Here is a 22,540-nt window from a genome sequence, read left to right as displayed (position 1 = left end):
TTTCCGGATATTGTTAGTGCCAAAAAAAATTCAGTTACGTTGTGCGTCATTATTTAAAACCCTTTTCTCCAACATAGGTGTGTCCGGTCCACGGCGTCATCCTTACTTGTGGGATATTCTCCTCCCCAACAGGAAATGGCAAAGAGCCCAGCAAAGCTGGCCATATAGTCCCTCCCAGGCTCCGCCTACCCCAGTCATTCTCTTTGCCGTTGCACAGGCAACATCTCCACGGAGATGGCTAAGAGTTTTTTTGGTGTTAAATGTAGTTTTATTCTTCAATCAAGAGTTTGTTATTTTAAAATAGTGCTGGTATGTACTATTTACTCTGAAACAGAAAAGAGATGAAGATTTCTGTTTGTAAGAGGAAAATGATTTTAGCAACCGTTACTAAAATCGATGGCTGTTTCCACACAGGACTGTTGAGATGAATTAACTTCAGTTGGGGGAAACAGTGAGCAGACTTTTGCTGCTTGAGGTATGACACATTTCTAACAAGACTTGGTAATGCTGGAAGCTGTCATTTTCCCTATGGGAACCGGTAAGCCATTTTCTTAGTTTAGTATAAGAATAAAGGGCTTCATTAGGGCTTAAAAAACTGGTAGACATTTTTCTGGGCTAAAACGATTACTTTACTAAGCATATTTGGCAGATTATAACTATTAATAGTTATTATAATCTTGGGGATTGTTTTAAAAAAACGGCAGGCACTGTATTGGACTCCTTTTTCACTGGGGGCCTTTTCTAGTCATAGGCAGAGCCTCATTTTCGCGCCACTAATGCGCAGTTGTTTTTGGAAAGCAAGGCATGCAGATGCATGTGTGAGGAGCTAAGAACCACTGAAAAAGCTTATAGAAGGCATCATTTGGTATCGTATTCCCCTCTGGGCTTGGTTGGGTCTCAGCAAAGCAGATACCTGGGACTGTATAGGGGTTAAATGTAAAAACGGCTCCGGTTCCGTTATTTTAAGGGTTAAAGCTTTCAAATTTGGTGTGCAATACTTTTAAGGCTTTAAGATATTAGGAACAATAATAGTTTCCTTAGAAATGAAGATTTTTCTGACAGAGGCCAGAAAATCAAACTTTCTCCAACATAGGTGTGTCCGGTCCACGGCGTCATCCTTACTTGTGGGGATATTCTCTTCCCCAACAGGAAATGGCAAAGAGCCCAGCAAAGCTGGTCACATGATCCCTCCTAGGCTCCGCCTACCCCAGTCATTCTCTTTGCCGTTGTACAGGCAACATCTCCACGGAGATGGCTTAGAGTTTTTTGGTGTTTAACTGTAGTTTTTTTTATTCAATCAAGAGTTTGTTATTTTAAAATAGTGCTGGTATGTACTATTTACTCTGAAACAGAAAAGAGATGAAGATTTCTGTTTGTAAGAGGAAAATGATTTTAGCAACCGTTACTAAAATCCATGGCTGTTCCACACAGGACTGTTGAGAGGAATTAACTTCAGTTGGGGGAACAGTGAGCAGTCTTTTGCTGCTTGAGGTATGACACATTCTAACAAGACGATGTAATGCTGGAAGCTGTCATTTTCCCTATGGGATCCGGTAAGCCATTTTTATTCAGACAGTAAATAAGGGCTTCACAAGGGCTTTTTAAGACTGTAGACATTTTCTAGGCTAAATCGATTCATATATACACATATTTAGCCTTGAGGAATCATTTAATCTGGGTATTTTTGTAAAATAATATCGGCAGGCACTGTTTTAGACACCTTATTCTCTAGGGGCTTTCCCTAATCATAGGCAGAGCCTCATTTTCGCGCCGGTATTGCGCACTTGTTTTTGAGAAGCATGACATGCAGTCGCATGTGTGAGGAGCTCTGATACATAGAAAAGACTTTCTGAAGGCGTCATTTGGTATCGTATTCCCCTTTGGGCTTGGTTGGGTCTCAGCAAAGCAGATACCAGGGACTGTAAAGGGGTTAAAGATAAAAACGGCTCCGGTTCCGTTATTTTAAGGGTTAAAGCTTCCAAATTTGGTGTGCAATACTTTTAAGGCTTTAAGACACTGTGGTGAAATTTTGGTGAATTTTGAACAATTCCTTCATACTTTTTCGCAATTGCAGTAATAAAGTGTGTTCAGTTTAAAATTTAAAGTGACAGTAACGGTTTTATTTTAAAACGTTTTTTGTACTTTGTTATCAAGTTTATGCCTGTTTAACATGTCTGAACTACCAGATAGACTGTGTTCTGAATGTGGGGAAGCCAAGGTTCCTTCTCATTTAAATAGATGTGATTTATGTGACACTGAAAATGATGCCCAAGATGATTCCTCAAGTGAGGGGAGTAAGCATGGTACTGCATCATTCCCTCCTTCGTCTACACCAGTCTTGCCCACTCAGGAGGCCCCTAGTACATCTAGCGCGCCAATACTCCTTACTATGCAACAATTAACGGCTGTAATGGATAATTCTATCAAAAACATTTTAGCCAAAATGCCCACTTATCAGCGCAAGCGCGACTGCTCTGTTTTAGATACTGAAGAGCATGGGGACGCTGATGATAATGGTTCTGAAATGCCCCTACACCAGTCTGAGGGGGCCAGGGAGGTTTTGTCTGAGGGAGAAATTTCAGATTCAGGGAAAATTTCTCAACAAGCTGAACCCGATGTGATTACATTTAAATTTAAGTTGGAACATCTCTGCGCTCTGCTTAAGGAGGTATTATCCACTCTGGATGATTGTGAGAATTTGATCATCCCAGAGAAACTATGTAAAATGGACAAGTTCCTAGAGGTCTCGGGGCTCCCAGAAGCTTTTCCTATACCCAAGCGGGTGGCGGACATTGTAAATAAAGAATGGGAAAGGCCCGGTATACCTTTCGTCCCTCCCCCCATATTTAAAAAATTGTTTCCTATGGTCGACCCCAGAAAGGACTTATGGCAGACAGTCCCCAAGGTCGAGGGAGCGGTTTCTACTTTAAACAAACGCACCACTATACCCATAGAAGATAGTTGTGCTTTCAAAGATCCTATGGATAAAAAATTAGAAGGTTTGCTTAAAAAGATGTTTGTTCAGCAAGGTTACCTTCTACAACCAATTTCATGCATTGTCCCTGTCACTACAGCCGCGTGTTTCTGGTTCGATGAGCTAGTAAAGGCGATCGATAGTGATTCTCCTCCTTATGAGGAGATTATGGACAGAATCCGTGCTCTCAAATTGGCCAATTCTTTCACCCTAGACGCCACTTTGCAATTGGCTAGGTTAGCGGCGAAAAATTCTGGGTTTGCTATTGTGGCGCGCAGAGCGCTTTGGTTGAAATCTTGGTCAGCGGATGCGTCTTCCAAGAACAAACTACTTAACATTCCTTTCAAGGGGAAAACGCTGTTTGGCCCTGACTTGAAAGAGATTATCTCTGATATCACTGGGGGTAAGGGCCACGCCCTTCCTCAGGATAGGTCTTTCAAGGCCAAAAATAAACCTAATTTTCGTCCCTTTCGTAGAAACGGACCAGCCCCAAGTGCTACGTCCTCTAAGCAAGAGGGTAATACTTCTCAAGCCAAGCCAGCCTGGAGACCAATGCAAGGCTGGAACAAGGGAAAGCAGGCCAAGAAACCTGCCACTGCTACCAAGACAGCATGAAATGTTGGCCCCCGATCCGGGACCGGATCTGGTGGGGGGCAGACTCTCTCTCTTTGCTCAGGCTTGGGCAAGAGATGTTCTGGATCCTTGGGCACTAGAAATAGTCTCCCAAGGTTATCTTCTGGAATTCAAGGGGCTTCCCCCAAGGGGGAGGTTCCACAGGTCTCAATTGTCTTCAGACCATATAAAGAGACAGGCATTCTTGCATTGTGTAGAAGACCTGTTAAAAATGGGAGTGATTCATCCTGTTCCATTAGGAGAACAAGGGATGGGGTTCTACTCCAATCTGTTCATAGTTCCCAAAAAAGAGGGAACGTTCAGACCAATCTTAGATCTCAAGATCTTAAACAAGTTTCTCAAGGTTCCATCGTTCAAAATGGAAACCATTCGAACAATTCTTCCTTCCATCCAGGAAGGTCAATTCATGACCACGGTGGATTTAAAGGATGCGTATCTACATATTCCTATCCACAAGGAACATCATCGGTTCCTAAGGTTCGCATTCCTGGACAAGCATTACCAGTTCGTGGCGCTTCCTTTCGGATTAGCCACTGCTCCAAGGATTTTCACAAAGGTACTAGGGTCCCTTCTAGCGGTACTAAGACCAAGGGGCATTGCAGTAGTTCCTTACTTGGACGACATTCTGATTCAAGCGTCGTCCCTTCCTCAAGCAAAGGCTCACACGGACATAGTCCTGGCCTTTCTCAGATCTCACGGATGGAAAGTGAACGTGGAAAAGAGTTCTCTATCTCCGTCGACAAGGGTTCCCTTCTTGGGAACAATAATAGACTCCTTAGAAATGAGGATTTTTCTGACAGAGGCCAGAAAAACAAAACTTCTAAACTCTTGTCAAACACTTCATTCCGTTCCTCTTCCTTCCATAGCGCAGTGCATGGAAGTAATAGGTTTGATGGTAGCGGCAATGGACATAGTTCCTTTTGCGCGCATTCATCTAAGACCATTACAACTGTGCATGCTCAGTCAGTGGAATGGGGACTATACAGACTTGTCTCCGAAGATACAAGTAAATCAGAGGACCAGAGACTCACTCCGTTGGTGGCTGTCCCTGGACAACCTGTCACAAGGGATGACCTTCCGCAGACCAGAGTGGGTCATTGTCACGACCGACGCCAGTCTGATGGGCTGGGGCGCGGTCTGGGGACCCCTGAAAGCTCAGGGTCTTTGGTCTCGGGAAGAATCTCTTCTACCGATAAATATTCTGGAACTGAGAGCGATATTCAATGCTCTCAAGGCTTGGCCTCAGCTAGCAAAGGCCAAGTTCATACGGTTTCAATCAGACAACATGACGACTGTTGCGTACATCAACCATCAGGGGGGAACAAGGAGTTCCCTGGCGATGGAAGAAGTGACCAAAATCATTCAATGGGCGGAGACTCACTCCTGCCACCTATCTGCAATCCACATCCCAGGAGTGGAAAATTGGGAAGCGGATTTTCTGAGTCGTCAGACATTACATCCGGGGGAGTGGGAACTCCATCCGGAAATCTTTGCCCAAATTACTCAACTGTGGGGCATTCCAGACATGGATCTGATGGCCTCCCGTCAGAACTTCAAGGTTCCTTGCTACGGGTCCAGATCCAGGGATCCCAAGGCGACTCTAGTAGATGCACTAGTAGCACCTTGGACCTTCAAACTAGCTTATGTATTCCCGCCGTTTCCTCTCATCCCCAGGCTGGTAGCCAGGATCAATCAAGAGAGGGCGTCGGTGATCTTGATAGCTCCTGCATGGCCACGCAGGACTTGGTATGCAGATCTGGTGAATATGTCATCGGCTCCACCATGGAAGCTACCTTTGAGACGAGACCTTCTTGTTCAAGGTCCGTTCGAACATCCGAATCTGGTCTCACTCCAGCTGACTGCTTGGAGATTGAACGCTTGATCTTATCAAAACGAGGGTTCTCAGATTCTGTTATTGATACTCTTGTTCAGGCCAGAAAGCCTGTAACTAGAAAAATTTACCACAAAATATGGAAAAAATATATCTGTTGGTGTGAATCTAAAGGATTCCCTTGGGACAAGGTAAAGATTCCTAAGATTCTATCCTTTCTTCAAGAAGGATTGGAGAAAGGATTATCTGCAAGTTCCTTGAAGGGACAGATTTCTGCCTTGTCTGTGTTACTTCACAAAAAGCTGGCAGCTGTGCCAGATGTTCAAGCCTTTGTTCAGGCTCTGGTTAGAATCAAGCCTGTTTACAAACCTTTGACTCCTCCTTGGAGTCTCAACTTAGTTCTTTCAGTTCTTCAGGGGGTTCCGTTTGAACCCTTACATTCCGTTGATATTAAGTTATTATCTTGGAAAGTTTTGTTTTTGGTTGCAATTTCTTCTGCTAGAAGAGTTTCAGAATTATCTGCTCTGCAGTGTTCTCCTCCTTATCTGGTGTTCCATGCAGATAAGGTGGTTTTACGTACTAAACCTGGTTTTCTTCCAAAAGTTGTTTCTAACAAAAACATTAACCAGGAGATAGTCGTACCTTCTTTGTGTCCGAAACCAGTTTCGAAGAAGGAACGTTTGTTGCACAATTTGGATGTTGTTCGCGCTCTAAAATTCTATTTAGATGCTACAAAGGATTTTAGACAAACATCTTCCTTGTTTGTTGTTTATTCTGGTAAAAGGAGAGGTCAAAAAGCAACTTCTACCTCTCTCTCTTTTTGGATTAAAAGCATCATCAGATTGGCTTATGTGACTGCCGGACGGCAGCCTCCTGAAAGAATCACAGCTCATTCCACTAGGGCTGTGGCTTCCACATGGGCCTTCAAGAACGAGGCTTCTGTTGATCAGATATGTAGGGCAGCGACTTGGTCTTCACTGCACACTTTTACCAAATTTTACAAGTTTGATACTTTTGCTTCTTCTGAGGCTATTTTTGGGAGAAAGGTTTTGCAAGCCGTGGTGCCTTCCATTTAGGTGACCTGATTTGCTCCCTCCCTTCATCCGTGTCCTAAAGCTTTGGTATTGGTTCCCACAAGTAAGGATGACGCCGTGGACCGGACACACCTAAGTTGGAGAAAACAGAATTTATGTTTACCTGATAAATTACTTTCTCCAACGGTGTGTCCGGTCCACGGCCCGCCCTGGTTTTTTAATCAGGTCTGATAATTTATTTTCTTTAACTACAGTCACCACGGTATCATATGGTTTCTCCTATGCAAATATTCCTCCTTAACGTCGGTCGAATGACTGGGGTAGGCGGAGCCTAGGAGGGATCATGTGACCAGCTTTGCTGGGCTCTTTGCCATTTCCTGTTGGGGAAGAGAATATCCCCACAAGTAAGGATGACGCCGTGGACCGGACACACCGTTGGAGAAAGTAATTTATCAGGTAAACATAAATTCTGTTTCTAAGCTCTTGTCAGGTACTTCATTCTGTTCTTCTTCCTTCCATAGCGCGCAGTGCATGGAAGTAATAGGTTTGATGGTTGCGGCAATGGACATAGTTCCTTTTGCACGAATTCATCTAAGACCATTACAACTGTGCATGCTCAGACAGTGGAATGGGGATTATACAGCCTTGTCTCCGACGATCCAAGTAGATCAAAGGATCAGAGATTCACTCCGTTGGTGGCTGACCCTGGACAACCTGTCACAGGGAATGAGATTCCGCAGACCAGAGTGGGTCATTGTCACGACCGACGCCAGTCTGGTGGGCTGGGGCGCGGTCTGGGAACCCCTGAAAGCTCAGGGTCTATGGTCTCGGGAAGACTCTCTTCTCCCGATAAACATTCTGGAACTAAGAGCGATATTCAATGCTCTCAAGGCTTGGCCTCGACTAGCAAAGGCCAAATTCATAAGGTGTCAATCAGACAACATGACGACTGTTGCATATATCAACCATCAGGGGGGATCAAGGAGTTCCCTGGTGATGGAGGAGCATCCGGAGAACTCCATCCGGAAATCTTTGCCCAAATAACTCAATTATGGGGCATTCCAGACATGGATCTGATGGCCTCTCGTCAGAACTTCAAGGTCCCTTGTTACGGGTCCAAATCCAGGGATCCCAAGGCGACTAGTGGATACAATAGTAGCACCTTGGATCTTCAACCTAGCTTATGTATTCCCACCGTTTCCTCTCATTCCCAGGCTGGTAGCCAGGATCAATCAGGAGAGGGCTTCGGTGATCTTAATAGTTCCTGCGTGGCCACGCAGGACTTGGTATGCAGACCTGGTGACTATGTCATCGGCTCCACCATGGAAGCTACCTTTGAGACAGGACCTTCTTGTTCAGGGTCCATTCGAACATCCGAATCTGGTTTCCCTCCAACTGACTGCTTGGAGATTGAACGCTTGATTCTATCAAAGCGTGGGTTTTCAGATTCTGTAATAGCTACTCTTATTCAGGCTAGAAAGCCTGTAACTAGAAAAATTTACCATAAAATATGGAAAAAATATATCTGTTGGTGTGAATCTAAAGGATTCCCATGGAACAAGATAAAAATTCCTAAGATTCTTTCCTTTCTACAAGAAGGTTTGGAGAAAGGATTATCTGCAAGTTCTCTGAAGGGACAGATCTCTGCTTTATCTGTTTTACTTCACAAAAGGCTGGCAGCTGTGCCAGACGTTTAAGCGTTTGTTCAGGCTCTGGTTAGAATCAAGCCTGTTTACAGACCTTTGACTCCTCCCTGGAGTCTTAATCTAGTTCTTTCAGTTCTTCAAGGGGTTCCGTTTGAACCCTTACATTCCGTAGATATTAAGTTATTATCGTGGAAAGTTTTGTTTTTTGGTTGCAATTTCTTCTGCTAGAAGAGTTTCTGAGTTATCTGCTCTGCAGTGTTCTCCGCCCTATCTGGTCCATGCAGATAAGGTGGTTTTGCGTACTGAGCCTGGTTTTCTTCCGAAGGTTGTTTCCAACAAAAATATTAACCAGGAGATAGTTGTACCTTCTTTGTGTCCGAATCCAGTTTCAAAGAAGGAACGTTTGTTACACAATTTGGACGTAGTCCGTGCTCTAAAATTCTATTTAGAGGTTACTGAAGATTTCAGACAAACATCTTCTTCGTTTGTTGTTTATTCTGGTAAAAGGAGAGGTAAAAAAGCAACTTCTACCTCTCTTTCCTTTTGGCTTAAAAGCATTATCAGATTGGCTTTTGAGACTGCCGGACGGCAGCCTCCTGAAAGTATCACAGCTCACTCCACTAGGGCTGTGGCTTCCACATGGGCCTTCAAGAACGAGGCTCCTGTTGACCAGATATGTAAGGCAGCGACTTGGTCTTCACTGCACTCTTTTGCCAAATTTTACAAATTTTATACTTTTGCTTCTTCGGAGGCTATTTTTGGGAGAAAGGTTTTGCAAGCCGTGGTGCCTTCCGTTTAGGTGACCTGATTTGCTCCCTCCCTTCATCCGTGTCCTAAAGCTTTGGTATTGGTTCCCACAAGTAAGGATGACGCCGTGGACCGGACACACCTATGTTGGAGAAAACAGAATTTATGCTTACCTGATGAATTACTTTCTCCAACGGTGTGTCCGGTCCACGGCCCGCCCTGGTTTTTTAATCAGGTCTGATGAATTATTTTCTCTAACTACAGTCACCACGTTACCATATGGTTTCTCCTATATATATTTCCTCCTGTCCGTCGGTCGAATGACTGGGGTAGGCGGAGCCTGGGAGGGACTATATGGCCAGCTTTGCTGGGCTCTTTGCCATTTCCTGTTGGGGAGGAGAATATCCCACAAGTAAGGATGACGCCGTGGACCGGACACACCGTTGGAGAAAGTAATTTATCAGGTAAGCATAAATTCTGTTTTTTTCTATGTCAGAGGGCTATGCTGTTTGCATTTTTTTCCCATTCCTTAAACTGCCATATAAGGAAATTGATAATTTTGCTTTATATGTAGTTTTTTCTCTTACATTTTGCAAGATGTCTCAGTCTGATCCTGTCTCAGAAATATCTGTTGGAACCCTGCTGCCTGATAACAGTTCTACCAAAGCTAAGTGCATTTGTTGTAAACTTGTGGAGATTATTTCTCCAGCTGTGGTGTGTAATAGTTGTCATGATAAACTTTTACATGCAGATAATGTGCCCATCAGTAATAGTACATTGCCTGTTGTTGTTCCTTCAACATCTAATGTAGAAGATATTCCTGTGAATTTAAAAGAATTTATTGCTGATTCTATTCAGAAGGCTTTGTCTGCCATCCCGCCTTCTAATAAACGTTAAAGGTCTTTTAAAACTTCTAATAAGGTTGATGAAATTTCAAATGACCGACAACATACTGAATTATCCTCCTCTGATGAGGATCTATCTGATTCAGAAGATCCTTCCTCAGATATTGACACTGGCAAATCTACTTATTTATTTAAAATGGAGTATATTCGTTCTTTGTTAAAAGAAGTGTTGATTACATTGGATATTGAGGAAACTAGTCCTCTTGATATTAAACTAGTAAACATTTAAATTCTGTTTATAAACCTCCTGTGGTTATTCCAGAGGTTTTTCCAGTTCCTGATGCTATTTCTGATATGATTTCTAAGGAATGGAATAGGCCTGGTACTTCTTTTATTCCTTCTTCAAGGTTTAAAAAATTGTATCCTTTGCCAGCAGTTACATTGGAGTTTCGGGAAAAGATCCCTGAAGTTGATGGGGCTATCTCAACTCTTGCTAAACGTACTACTATTCCTATGGAAGATAGTGCTTCTTTTAAAGATCCTTTAGATAGGAAACGTGAATCTTATCTAAGGAAAGCCTATTTATTTTCAGGTCATCTTCTCAGGCCTGCTATTTCTTTGGCTGATGTTGCAGCTGCATCAACTTTTTGGTTGGAAAATTTAGTGCAACAATAATTGGATTCTGATTTGTCTAGCATTGTTCGCTTGCTGCAACATGCTAATAATTTTATTTGTGATGTCATTTTTGATATCATCAAAATTGTTGTTAAATCTATGTCTTTAGCTATTTTAGCTAGATAGAAGAGCTTTGTGGCTAAAATCTTGGAATGCGGACATGACTTCTAAGTCCAGATTGCTATCTCTTTCCTTCCAAGGTAATAAGTTATTTGGTTCTCAGTTGGATTCGATTATTTCAACTGTCACTGGGGGGAAGGGAGTTTTTTGCCTCAGGATAAAAAACCGAAGGGCAAATCTAAAGCTTCTAACTAGGGATGCACCGAAATGAAAATTATGGACCGAAACCAATACCGAAAATTCAGGATGCCCCTAGCCGAAAACCGAAACGAAACCGAAATGGTTTTTTTTTTTCTTTTTTAACTACAGTGTGTGTGTTTGTAGCTGAGAGAGCTTGTAGGCGGGAAAGCTCCAACAAATGGGTGTGGTCACTTGTACCGTAGGGTGTGATCTGCAGTGAAACTGGTGAAGCTCTACAAAATTAGAGCGTGGTTATAGCCAGACAACAATTCGAGGTGGACATGCGTTTTGTTTTTGGGTGTAGTTATCTGTGCTATGAAAGTGGCTGCACCTGATCGTCCCATCTTATCTCCGCCTAGTGCCTGGTTCGGGTCTCACACTAACCCGTCAGATTATATGTCTGGAGCCCCAAATTGAGTCTGCCTATCACCAGGATCTCCGGACTTAGCTACGACCTTACGTGCAAGGTGGTTATAGAAAGTTACTGTGCTTTTTTGTATACACTGTCTGGTGGGTGCTAATTTGTACCAACTGTGTGCCAGCTTGGGGCTTATGCATATATAGTGTGCACGCATATTTGCCTCAGACGAATAGAATGTCTACGCACAAGAGGCTGATGTATGAGCACTGTTTATAAGCCTTATACATATTCACTGTGTGTGCTTAGGGCTGTGTCTGATAATATCAAGTGTTTATAAACATGTTACTTATCCTCCTTTGAATACTGTTTTCTGAACTTTGGTTTCCTTCTTAAAGGGACAGTCTACACCTATAACAACCTTACCCCATAGCTACGATCTTTTGCTGGCAATTGTATTGAACCCCTGCATCCATATTTTCGCTTATTCACTCACCCACATTTTCTCAAAAGAAGTTTATATTTCATGATTCAAATATGGTCGCCAAACTCCTCCCAATAGCTTCTCCTCCTACCTTATCAAGTGGTTCTCCTTCCCTATAACACTCGTGCACGGAGCACCTAGCGACGTCATAGGACTCTAACACGCATGCTCGTAGAGATGCAGCTCGAAACCGGAAGTCTGTCGGCGTTATCTGAGCAAACCCAAAAGCACTCCCTTTTTTTGTGTTTCCTCCGTTGAAGCTATTCTAACACTCTGAAGTACTTCTGATATTTGAATGCAGCAGAAACATAGAGATAAAGTCTGGTTCCGGATAGTTGGTTTCCAGTGATGTTGCGCATGCGCGAAGCACTGAAAGCGCAATACAGTATTTTAATCGGTGATCAATTTTCTATTGGACAGTTGAAAATAAGAGAGTGGGTGATGTATTGGGTAGGTGGAGCGGAGTGGCCATTTCTAACCGTCGGAATATAATTTGTCATTGAGAACAACTCTGGATGTGTAGATGACTCGATATGGTTGCAGGGGTGAGTAATAAAAATCAGAAAATAATCTAACTGATGGACTAAGGTTGTTATAAGTGTAGACTGTCCCTTAAAAAAAAAAAAAAAAAAAAAAAAAAGGGCACTGCTGGTTTTTAAATATCATCATGTCATGGAACTTATGTGTGTGCGCTGTGTATAATGCCAGTGCTGTGCTGCTCATCTTATGCTAAGGATAGACATGTAACTCAATAGAACAGGGGAGGGCTGTACATTTTTAGCCATTTTGGTCCTCTTTGGGACGAAATTGGAGTTTAACATTTTCGGCTGACCAAATTTTGGTGCATCGCTAGTATTATTCTTTATTTAGTTCTGTGTAACAGAATCAGATTTTACCGGGTTTTTTTTGTTTTGTTTTTTTACCAATTATCAAAATAAAGTATAGTCCTAGAAAACTATTATTATATGCAAAACAGTAAGTCAAGTAATGAACCCAAACAGCAAGCTCTAGGCTGGCATCAAATTTGAAACATGCTACACAATAATTTTACCAAAAATAAAAGGCAAAAAAAAAAACGAAATAACCAAAAATTCAATTTTCGGCCAAAACTTTCTGCGGCCGAAATTTCGGTGCATCCCTACTTCTAACCGTTTTCGTTCCTTTCAACAAAATAAGGAACAGAAACCTAATCCTCCCCCAGGGAATCTGTTTCCAATTGGAAACCTTCTTCAAATTGGAGTAAATCCAAGCCATTTAAGAAACCAAAGCCAGCCCCTAAGTCTGCATGAAGGTGCGGCCCTCATTCCAGCTCAGCTGGTAGGGGGCAGATTAAGATTTTTCAAGGATGTTTGGTTAAATTTTGTCCAAAATCAATGGATTCTGCGTATTATCTCTCAGGGGTACCGAATAGGATTCAGAGTAAGACCTTCTGTGAGAAGATTTTTTCTCTCACGCATCCCAGCAAATCCAGTAAAGGCTCAGGCTTTCCTGAAGTGTGTTTCAGACCTGGAGTCTTCAGGGGTAATCATACCAGTTCCGTTTCAGGAATAGGGTCTGGGGTTTTATTCAAATCTATTCATTGTCCCAAAGAAAGAAAATTCATACAGACCAGTTCTGGATCTAAAAATATTGAATCATTATGTAAGAGTAGCAACTTTCAAAATGGTGACTATAAGTACTATTCTGCCTTTTGTTCAGCAAGGTCATTATATGTCCACAATAGACTTGCAGGATGCATATCTTCATATTCCGATTCATCCAGATCATTATCCGTTTCTGAGATTCTCTTTTCTAGACAAGCATTACCAATTTTTTGCTCTTTCTTTTGGCCTAACAACAGCTCCAAGAATCTTTTCAAAGGTTCTCGGTGCCCTACTTTCTGTAACCAGAGAGCGGGGTATTGCGGTGTTTCCTTATTTGGACGATATCTTGGTGCTAGCTCAGTCTTTACGTTCTGCAGAATCTCACACGAATCAACTAGTGTTGTTTCTTCGAAAACATGGTTGGAGGATCAATTTACCAAAGAGTTCCTTGATTCCTCAGACAAGGGTCCCCTTTTTAGGTTTCCAGATAGATTCAGTGTCCATGACTCTGTCTCTAACAGACAAGAGACGTTTAAAATTGGTTGCAGCCTGTCGGAAACCTTCAGTCTCAGTCAATTCCCTTCAGTAGCTATGTGCATGGAAGTTTTAGGTCTCATGACTGCAGCATCGGACACAATCCCCTTTGCTTGTTTTCACAAGACCTCTTCAGCTTTGTATGCTGAACCAATGATGCAGGGATTATACAAGGATATCACAATTAATATCCTTAAATCCCAATGTTCGACTATCTCTGACTTGGTGGTTAGATCACCATCGTATAGTTCAAGGGGCTTTTTTTGTTTGTCCAACCTGGACTGTGATAACAACAGATGTGAGTCTTTCAGGTTGGGGAGCTGTTTGGAAATCTCAAGAGGCGAGATTACCAATCAATATTTTGGAACTCCGTACGATTTTCAGGGCTCTTCAGATTTGGCCTCTGTTACGGAGAGAACCGTTCATTTGTTTTCAGACAGACAATATCACAACTGTGGCACATGTCAATCATCAAGGTGGGACTCGCATTCCCCTAGCTATGAAAGAAGTATCTTGGATACTTGCTTGGGCGGAATCCAACTCCTGTCTAATTTCTGCAGTTCATATCCCAGGTATAGACAAATGGGAGGCGGATTATCTCAGCCGTCAGACTTTACATCCGGGGGAGTGGTCCCTACATCCAGATGTGTTTTCTCAAGTTGTCCAGATGTGGGGTCTTCCAGAAATAGATCTGATGGCTTCTTGTCTAAACAAGAAACTTCCCAGGTACCTGTCCAGGTCCAGGGATCCTCTGGCGGAAGCAGTGGATGCGTTGACACTTCCTTGGTGTTATCAACCTGCTTATATTTTCCCACCTCTAGTTCTTCTTCCAAGAGTGATCTCCAAAACCATCATGGAAAAATCGTTTGTGTTGCTGGTGGCTCCAGCATGGCCTCACAGGTTTTGGTATGCAGGTCTTGTTCGGATGTCCAGTTGCCAACCTTGGCCGGACCTTCTGTCTCAAGATCCGTTTTTCCATCAGGATCTCAAATTATTAAATTTGAAGGTATGGAAATTGAACGCCTGGTGCTTAGTCGTAGAGGTTTCTTTGACTCGGTCATTAATACTATGTTACAGGCTCATAAATCTGTTTCTAGAAAGATTTATTATCGAGTTTGGAAGAGTTATATTTAATGGGTGTTCTTCTCATAAATTCTCTTGGCATTCCTTCAGAATTCCTAGAATTTTACAGTTCCTTCAGGATGGTTTGGATAAGGGTTTGTCTGCAAGTTCCTTGAAGGGACAAATCTCTGCTCTTTCTGTTTTATTTCACAGAAAAATTGCTAAACTTCCTGATATTCACTGTTTTGTACAGACTTTGGTTCGTATCAAGCCTCTCATTGAATCAATCTCTCCTCCTTGGAGTCTTAATTTGGTTTTGAAGGCTTTACAGGCTCCTCCTTTTGAGCCTATGAACATTAAACTGCTTTCTTGGAAAGTGTTGTTCCTTATGGCCATCTCTTCTGCTAGAAGAGTTTCTGAATTATCTGCTCTTTCTTGTGAATCTCCTTTTCTGATTTTTCATCAGGATAAGGCGGTTTTGCGGACTTCATTTAAATTCTTACCTAAGGTTGTGAATTCTAACAACATTAATAGAGAAATTGTTGTCCATTCATTGTGTCCTAATCCTAAGAATTCTTTGGAGAGATCCTTACATTCTTTGGATGTGGTGAGAGCTTTGAAATATTATATTGAAGCTATTAAAGATTTCAGGAAGACTTCTAGTCTGTTATATTTTCTGGTTCTAGGAAAGGTCAGAAGGCTTCTGCCGTTTCCTTGGCTTCGTGGTTAAAGCTTTTGATTCATCAAGCTTATTTGGAGTCGGGTCAAGCCCCGCCGCAGAGAATTACAGCTCATTCTACTAGATCAGTCTCCACTTTATGGGCTTTTAAGAATGAAGCTTCAGTTGATCAGATTTGCAAAGCAGCAACTTGGTCTTCTTTGCATACATTTACTAAATTCTACCGTTTTGATGTATTTGCTTCTTCGGAAGCAGTTTTTGGTAGAAAAGTTCTTCAGGCAGCTGTTTCAGTTTGATTCTTCTGCTTATGTTTTAAGTTTTTCTTTTATGAGAATAAACTTATGTTTTGGGTTGTGGATTAATTTTTTTTTCAGTGGAAAACGGCTTTTTTTTTTATTTATATCCCTCCCTCTCTAGTGCTCTTGCGTGAAGTTCCACATCTTGGGTATTGCTATCCCATACGTCACTAGCTCATGGACTCTTGCCAGTTACATGAAAGAAAACATAATGTATGTAAGAACTTGCCTGCTAAATTAATTTATTTCATATTGGCAAGAGTCCATGAGACCCACCCTTTTTATGGTGGTTATGTTTTTTTTGTATAAAGCACAATTATTTCCAAATTCCTTTGATGCTTTTTACTCCTTTTTTTCACCCTACTACTTGGCTATTCGTTAAACTGAATTGTGGGTGTGGTGAGGGGTGTATTTATATGCATTTTGAGGTTTGGGAAACTTTGCCCCTCCTGGTAGGATTGTATATCCCATACGTCACTAGCTCATGGACTCTTGCCAATATGAAAGAAATTAATTTATCAGGTAAGTTCTTACATAAATTATGTTTTTCCCCTTACATTTTTATCTGGTTTTGCAGAGCCCGTCTCCTACCTCCCCATCTAAACTCTTGGATAGGATTCCCTACTACGTCTGTACAACAGCAGTTATGTTGTGTCATAAGCTCAAGATTGCGCCAACTCTTCAGGAAGTTGATACATAATGATAATTCTTCAAATTTTATAAACCATGTTTGAGCTGGGTTATCATTCGGGACAACAACGGTTTGGACTGTACTCTGCTTGTGACTTTCAGTTTCTGTCCCTTTTTTTTTTTTTTTTGTGCATGTGGGAAGTGGAGTAGTCAGAAGATTTATGGCAGATAGTTGGTCTCCCTCTTTATTTAATTATTTTCTTCTTTTTTTTTCTATTGGTGAACATGGAAATTGTATGTTTTAAATGTCAGTGTATCTGTTCTGGCACTGCAGCAGAAAGAAGTAACATTTATGGAGGCAGAACTGAATTGTGCAAAATAAAAATGTAAACTTATTTTTTTGCAGATACAATTTTGTCATTAGGGTTTTACACTTTATTTTTTTTTATTATTGTGAAATATATAAACATTACAGAAACAGTAGTAATACAGCCATAGTTTAACATACATTCTGTATATCGGCTGGTATTTATGTTGGATTGAAGATTAACTGGCTTTCCCTTTTGCTGTCAAGTATGGACTTAATGCAGGTGTATGTTCATAAGATGAAATTATATTATAGACTGATATTAAAATGTAAGTGCACTAACAAATCAACAAGAAATATAAACTGAGAACAGTATAAGATTGTACAGCCTATAAGCCAGCTCCTCTTTTAAATAATAGCATAATTAACTTTGTTGAATGGAGGGAAAGAGGGCAGCCAATACCCCTTGAGGAGCAGGGGGGAAGAAGGGAGGGGGGTAAATAAATAACTGGGAAGCCTGCATGAGTAAGGGGAAGTAGGGAGGTGTTGCTTCATCCATGCTGCTGAATCCCGGTTTGTGTCTTCAAGATACATTATAATAATCAAATAAGTCAGCCTGATTCAGACTCATTCTGCTATTTCCACACTCCCAGCATCAATTTGTAATGGTCAATTGTGCTGTTTTTAAGGTTATGGTATGTTTCTAACTTTAGAAAATAATCCACCTGGTATGACCAGTTTTTTTTAGTGAAGGAGTTACTGGGAATTTCTAGTGTCTGGGGATCAGGGATTTAGCACTGTTGATTATAATAAACAACAATTTTTGCTTTAAGTATTATTTGGGGAGTCCCCCGAAATTTTTTAAGGTCAATGGGTACAATGGCTGAATGTAATTGTACTATCTTGAATGGTATCTTATCAATCCACAAAATGTTCCAGTCATATGACTAGCAAATACAAGCCCGTACCAAGTGTCCTATCTATCTGGTTCTCTATCAATTAGATTCTCTTGAAATACACAATATGGGTAGCTGAAGCAACTTAGAGTCAGCAGAACTTCATATCACTCATGTATTGCTATATAGAGTGTTCTGCATTCATACACACTTTCTAGGCTTTGGAGCAAAAGTAGACCTTGCCTTGCTAAATCTGTAGTGCCCACATGCTTTTTCACTTGCCCGCATAGTACACTTACACCCTCTGTGACCAGCAAATCATTTCATTCAGACTTGGGGAGAAATGGACAGCCTGTGTCAATACTATGTATTTTTATGAGAGTAATTATCTGTAGGTCCCCTGTCTCGTCCAAATGTATGGGCTTCAGTCCTTAGACATGGCTTACAATGTTTGTTTGTTTTTTATATATAAGTTTAATTGTTGAATAATAAACCATTTTGCTCATATGTTTAGGTATGCCAACTGTGTACAACCCTGCAGTGCCCATGGCTGTCCCACAGCCACCTCATAACCCCCAGCATGTGATACGGGATGAGGACCTAAAAGCCATTCAGGATATGTTCCCCACCATCGATCATGAGGTCATCCGATCTGTTCTGGAGGCTCAAAGAGGAAACAGAGACGCTGCCATCAACTCCCTGCTTCAAATGGTGGAAGAATCATAATGACCGCACACTTTTTGCGCCTTTACTCCTTTCCTTGCCAGTGTCCTGTTTGACTTGCCAAGATGGGAACTTCCATTTTTCTCTTACGATCTGTGAATTGTTGCATCATGGATTCCCCTTTTTTGTTGACTTTGCAATGTTGTCTTCTCCTCAGCTTCTTTTAAAATGGTTTCAGAAGTTGGAGGATCCCTCACATTCCTCTGACTCCACAGTGACTTTATTAATGTTCATAGGCTCTTTTGAAGTCTATTTGTGGGCTCAGTCCACACGTTTAAGTGTTATCTGTGATAGAAATAAAGTGTAGATATTAGGATGACTTAGAATACTAAGCAGTTTGACAAAAGTTGCTGCCTTTTTGACATATTCATGTGTTTGTTCTTTAATAATGTCCGATATTAATACCCTAATATTATTCTGCATTGTACTTATAATGGAAGGGAAGCCCTTTTTTTCAAATGTATTGCTTAAATTGATATATCTCCATGTTGCAATGATGGTAGAAGTAACCAGTTCAGGTCTGGCGGCTGTGCTTGTTAACCATACAGACTGCACAGTAACCCTACAGGCAGTGTTTAAGCTACCTAGGCTAATGGTGACAACAATATAGTATTGTGTATGGGCCACTAAAACTTACTTTATGTCATAATCACATTATATGCTGCTGTTAAGCTATAACCAAAATTGGAGTGATGCACGTATTGGGACAAAGTTATAACACTGGTGTATTTATTTTCTTGGTTTTTAAGTGCAATAATAAGATTTGGAATTAATAGCATTGCTAGCATGGAGCTGCAGGAATAGCACACGTTGTAAAAGGGTGATCATATAGTGCTTTATCAGACGTAAGAGATCGGGAGGGGCAAGAAGGGGTTAGATTGAACAACATTTTTAATAGATTTTAATTGTTTTGTTTTTTTTGTGCCATAACTTTCCTTTAGATTGTGCTTGCCCGAGCTAAGGTCTGGGGGCAATAATTGTCCCTCTGTGGCATTTTATTTGGTCCTTCACTTGTCCAAACTGAATACTTATGTGATGAACCAGCGAGGAGCTTAATTTGATTTTATGTTGGCAATATTGCTCTACAAGCAGTATATGTGCTGTTAGACATGTAAAGAAGCAGGGTTTCTCAAAGTGACGCGTTAATTAAAACTTGTGCCGGTAATTTATGCAAGATTGTACAAATTCTGTTTAATGTAACTGTATTTTTACATTTTGTATCTGTCTTCTCACTGAAATCCACATTTCTTTTATTTGTTTCTGCTCAAAGCAAGTTCTACAGCACAGTAAAAAAGTGCTTAGTATTAAAGGGACAGTATACTGTAAAATGGTTTTTCCCTTAATGTGTTTACAATTGCTTTTTTTACCAACTGCAGAGTAAAAAATGTATGAAAATGAGCTTTTTTAGGCTTATTTGTGTATATTAAAGCTCTGATTTTGTGTTTTGAAGCCACAACCTAATAAAATGGGTTGAGCTTGTAGGTATAATCAGATCTCATTACTGTATCACATTGTGCAAATATACCTGCTTCTTTATCTTATATCTGTCCTTAAAACAATCACCAGTACTTTGAGAGAACAATGGAAAATCAACATTTTATTACCTTATCTCTGCTATATCCCACTGGGAGTGTAATTTCTTCTGCTGGCTGAGTTTACAAAGCTTATCTATAGCTGGTACGCGCGGCCACAAACTTTCAGAATAGGTGGGGATACCACATGCTAAATCAACAATTTCAAATGCCAATATAAGGGTAAAGGAGCTACTTGTAAACAATTTAATACACTCCAGCAGGTAAAGTGGATCATTGGGAACAAATTAAAGGGGAGAAAATGTTTGAGTAAACTGTCCCTTTAAGCTGCATGAGATTACAATCTTCAAAACAAACTTTACATCCTCACCACTTCTCTAAAGAAGGGAGAATGTGTCAGCAACACAATAGTTTTAGTCCTCATACTGGTTCTGTGTGGGGTTTACCCAACCTAACTAAATAACAAGATTTCAACACCATTGGCCAACCAGCATCATTCAAAGACGCACAGACACTGGCAAAACGAGACAAATAATATTACCTTTTATATCTGACCAACAGCAAAGGTGTTTAAATATTGGGCGTGTATCTGAGAGAAAGTGAAGGGGGTGTGAGGTGAGTGGATAAGAGGTGTAAAATAAAGGATGGAAGTTTTTTTCTTCTATGGTAAACATTTTTTATTTTCTCCAGAGTAGAGAGTAAGATCACAGAAGACTGCTACAGCCACACACGCTTCTATTTCAGCTGCCTAGCACTGGCTTTCAGTCTCATCTGTTTTAGGATCACATTAACTACCCCCATAATCAAGAACCTTTAACAGATGCCCACAAATGTGTTCAACTAATGTGAATATCTTTGTGTCGTCCAATATACTAAAGCTGAGACTTGATTATGCACAATCTCATGTACACTTTGATAATCGTTAACCTTGTTAGATGCCAGAAATTTGCCTAGGGCCCTACTTGCTCTAGAACTCCTTGATTCTGGTGTTTCTGTGCGGATGCTGAAGTCATAAAGGGTTTAATTTAAAGTAAATATCTGTACTCCTTTATGCCAAGTGTAAATCCCCCATAGCTCTTCTGTGTTCAGTCTAGTATTACATTTTTTACTTAATTCAAATCTCTAATTGAAATATACACTATCTGTCTTTTATCTGGTTTATTTCCTGATATATTTGTTCATAATAATGGCTACTGATATCCTATATTAAATTGCATTTAGCGATAAATGTGAAATGCATGTGTACTATATTAAAAAATTATATTGTTTTACTTCTTTTTTTGCTTTGTATAAGATGTGATGTTTGTTGGTAAATTTTCCTCACATTTGTTCTAGCTCTCAGCTTCTGCATTTGTGAAATAATACAGAAGTGCAAAGATTTCTCCTTTACAAAAACAGTCTTTTGATTTGCATATCTGCTATCGTGTAATAATAATTTATCGCTAAATATAGAAGCCTCAAATACAACAGCTTTTAAAACCAAATCTCCACTTTGAATAGGTGTCAAACTATTGGAATATGAATATGGCAGTTCTTTCCTTCTAGTGTCTTGTAAGAACTATTAGTGGGGTACTGTTAACTAGTTTATATCCTGTTAGAACTATGGCTGGGGTACCGTTAACTAGTTTATATCCTGTAAGACCTATGGCTGGGGCACCGTTAACTAGTTTATATCCTGTAAGAACTATTGCTGTGGTACCGTCACCTAGTTTATATCTTGTAAGAACTATTGCTGGGGTACCGTTAGCTAGTTTATATCTTGTAAGAACTTTTGTTGGGATATCGTGAACTAGTTTATATTCTGTAAGAGCTATTGCCGGGGTACCGTGAACTAGTTTATATCTTGTAAGAACTATTGCCGGGGTACCATGAACTAGTTTATATCTTGTAAGAACTATTGCCGGAGTACCGTGAACTAGTTTATATCCTGTAAGAACTATTGCTGGGGTACCGTGAACTAGTTTATATCCTGTAAGAACTATTGCTGGGGTACCGTGAACTAGTTTATATCTTGTAAGAACTTTTGCTGGGGTACTGTGAACTAGTTTATATCCTGTAAGAACTATTGCTGGGGTACTGTGAACTAGTTTATATCTTGTAAGAACCATTGCCGGGGTACCATGAACTAGTTTATATCCTGTAAGAACTATTGCCGGGATATTGTGAACTAGTTTATATCCTGTAAGAACTATTGCCAGGATATCGTGAACTAGTTTATATCCTGTAAGAACTATTGCCGGGGTCCTGTGAACTAATTTTATATCCTTGCATGAACTTTTAAATATATTTGTTGTTAGCTCAGCCATTGGCACCTTTTTACATAATCCCTGTGCAACTCTCATAGCTTGGTGTATACACCCTTGATGACAGACATATGCAGTGTGACAACAGCACTGGTAGTGTGCAAATGATGCCCATCTTGGAATTAAAATAATGCTGAATTGAGAACTATATTCTATTTTTTCCTGTATCTGCAGCGTAACGTGAGTGTCATTGAAGACTATTTGTATTATTAAATTGAAACACAAAACTGATGTTCACACCAGAGTTTGACCTTCTCACTTCAACATAAAAAAATCCCTGGTTTCAGCGGTCTCAGCAGCCTGAGGCTCACCCTTTACTGTACTATAAACATCATTCACGCTCACAAATCACTGCCTCACCTGTGGCTTCTTCATTCAGTAATAGAAGATAGGGTAAAGCGGTTTATGACAGTTTATGACCGTAAACTGATAACAGTTTACATTGACAGGAGAGACTTCCATTATTTT

General features: G+C 40.7%; 1 protein-coding gene across 3 annotated transcripts in view; it reads left to right on the top strand.

Moving 5' to 3' along the window:
* TOLLIP (toll interacting protein) overlaps positions 1-21,040 on the top strand; it is a 133,902-nt gene extending 112,862 nt beyond the window's left edge. For all 3 annotated transcript variants that reach the window (XM_053720476.1, XM_053720478.1, XM_053720477.1), the window contains one exon: positions 18,029-21,040. In XM_053720476.1, coding sequence (XP_053576451.1) covers positions 18,029-18,240 — 212 coding nt within the window. In that variant the 3' untranslated portion in view covers positions 18,241-21,040. The remainder of the gene's footprint in view (positions 1-18,028) is intronic.
* The last annotated feature ends 1,500 nt before the right edge of the window (positions 21,041-22,540 follow it).

This window comes from Bombina bombina, chromosome 7 (genome assembly GCF_027579735.1).
Source record: "Bombina bombina isolate aBomBom1 chromosome 7, aBomBom1.pri, whole genome shotgun sequence".
Lineage (NCBI taxonomy): Eukaryota > Metazoa > Chordata > Amphibia > Anura > Bombinatoridae > Bombina > Bombina bombina.
Note: the sequence above shows the minus strand (reverse complement) of the source record. Positions and strands in the feature narration are given on the sequence as shown.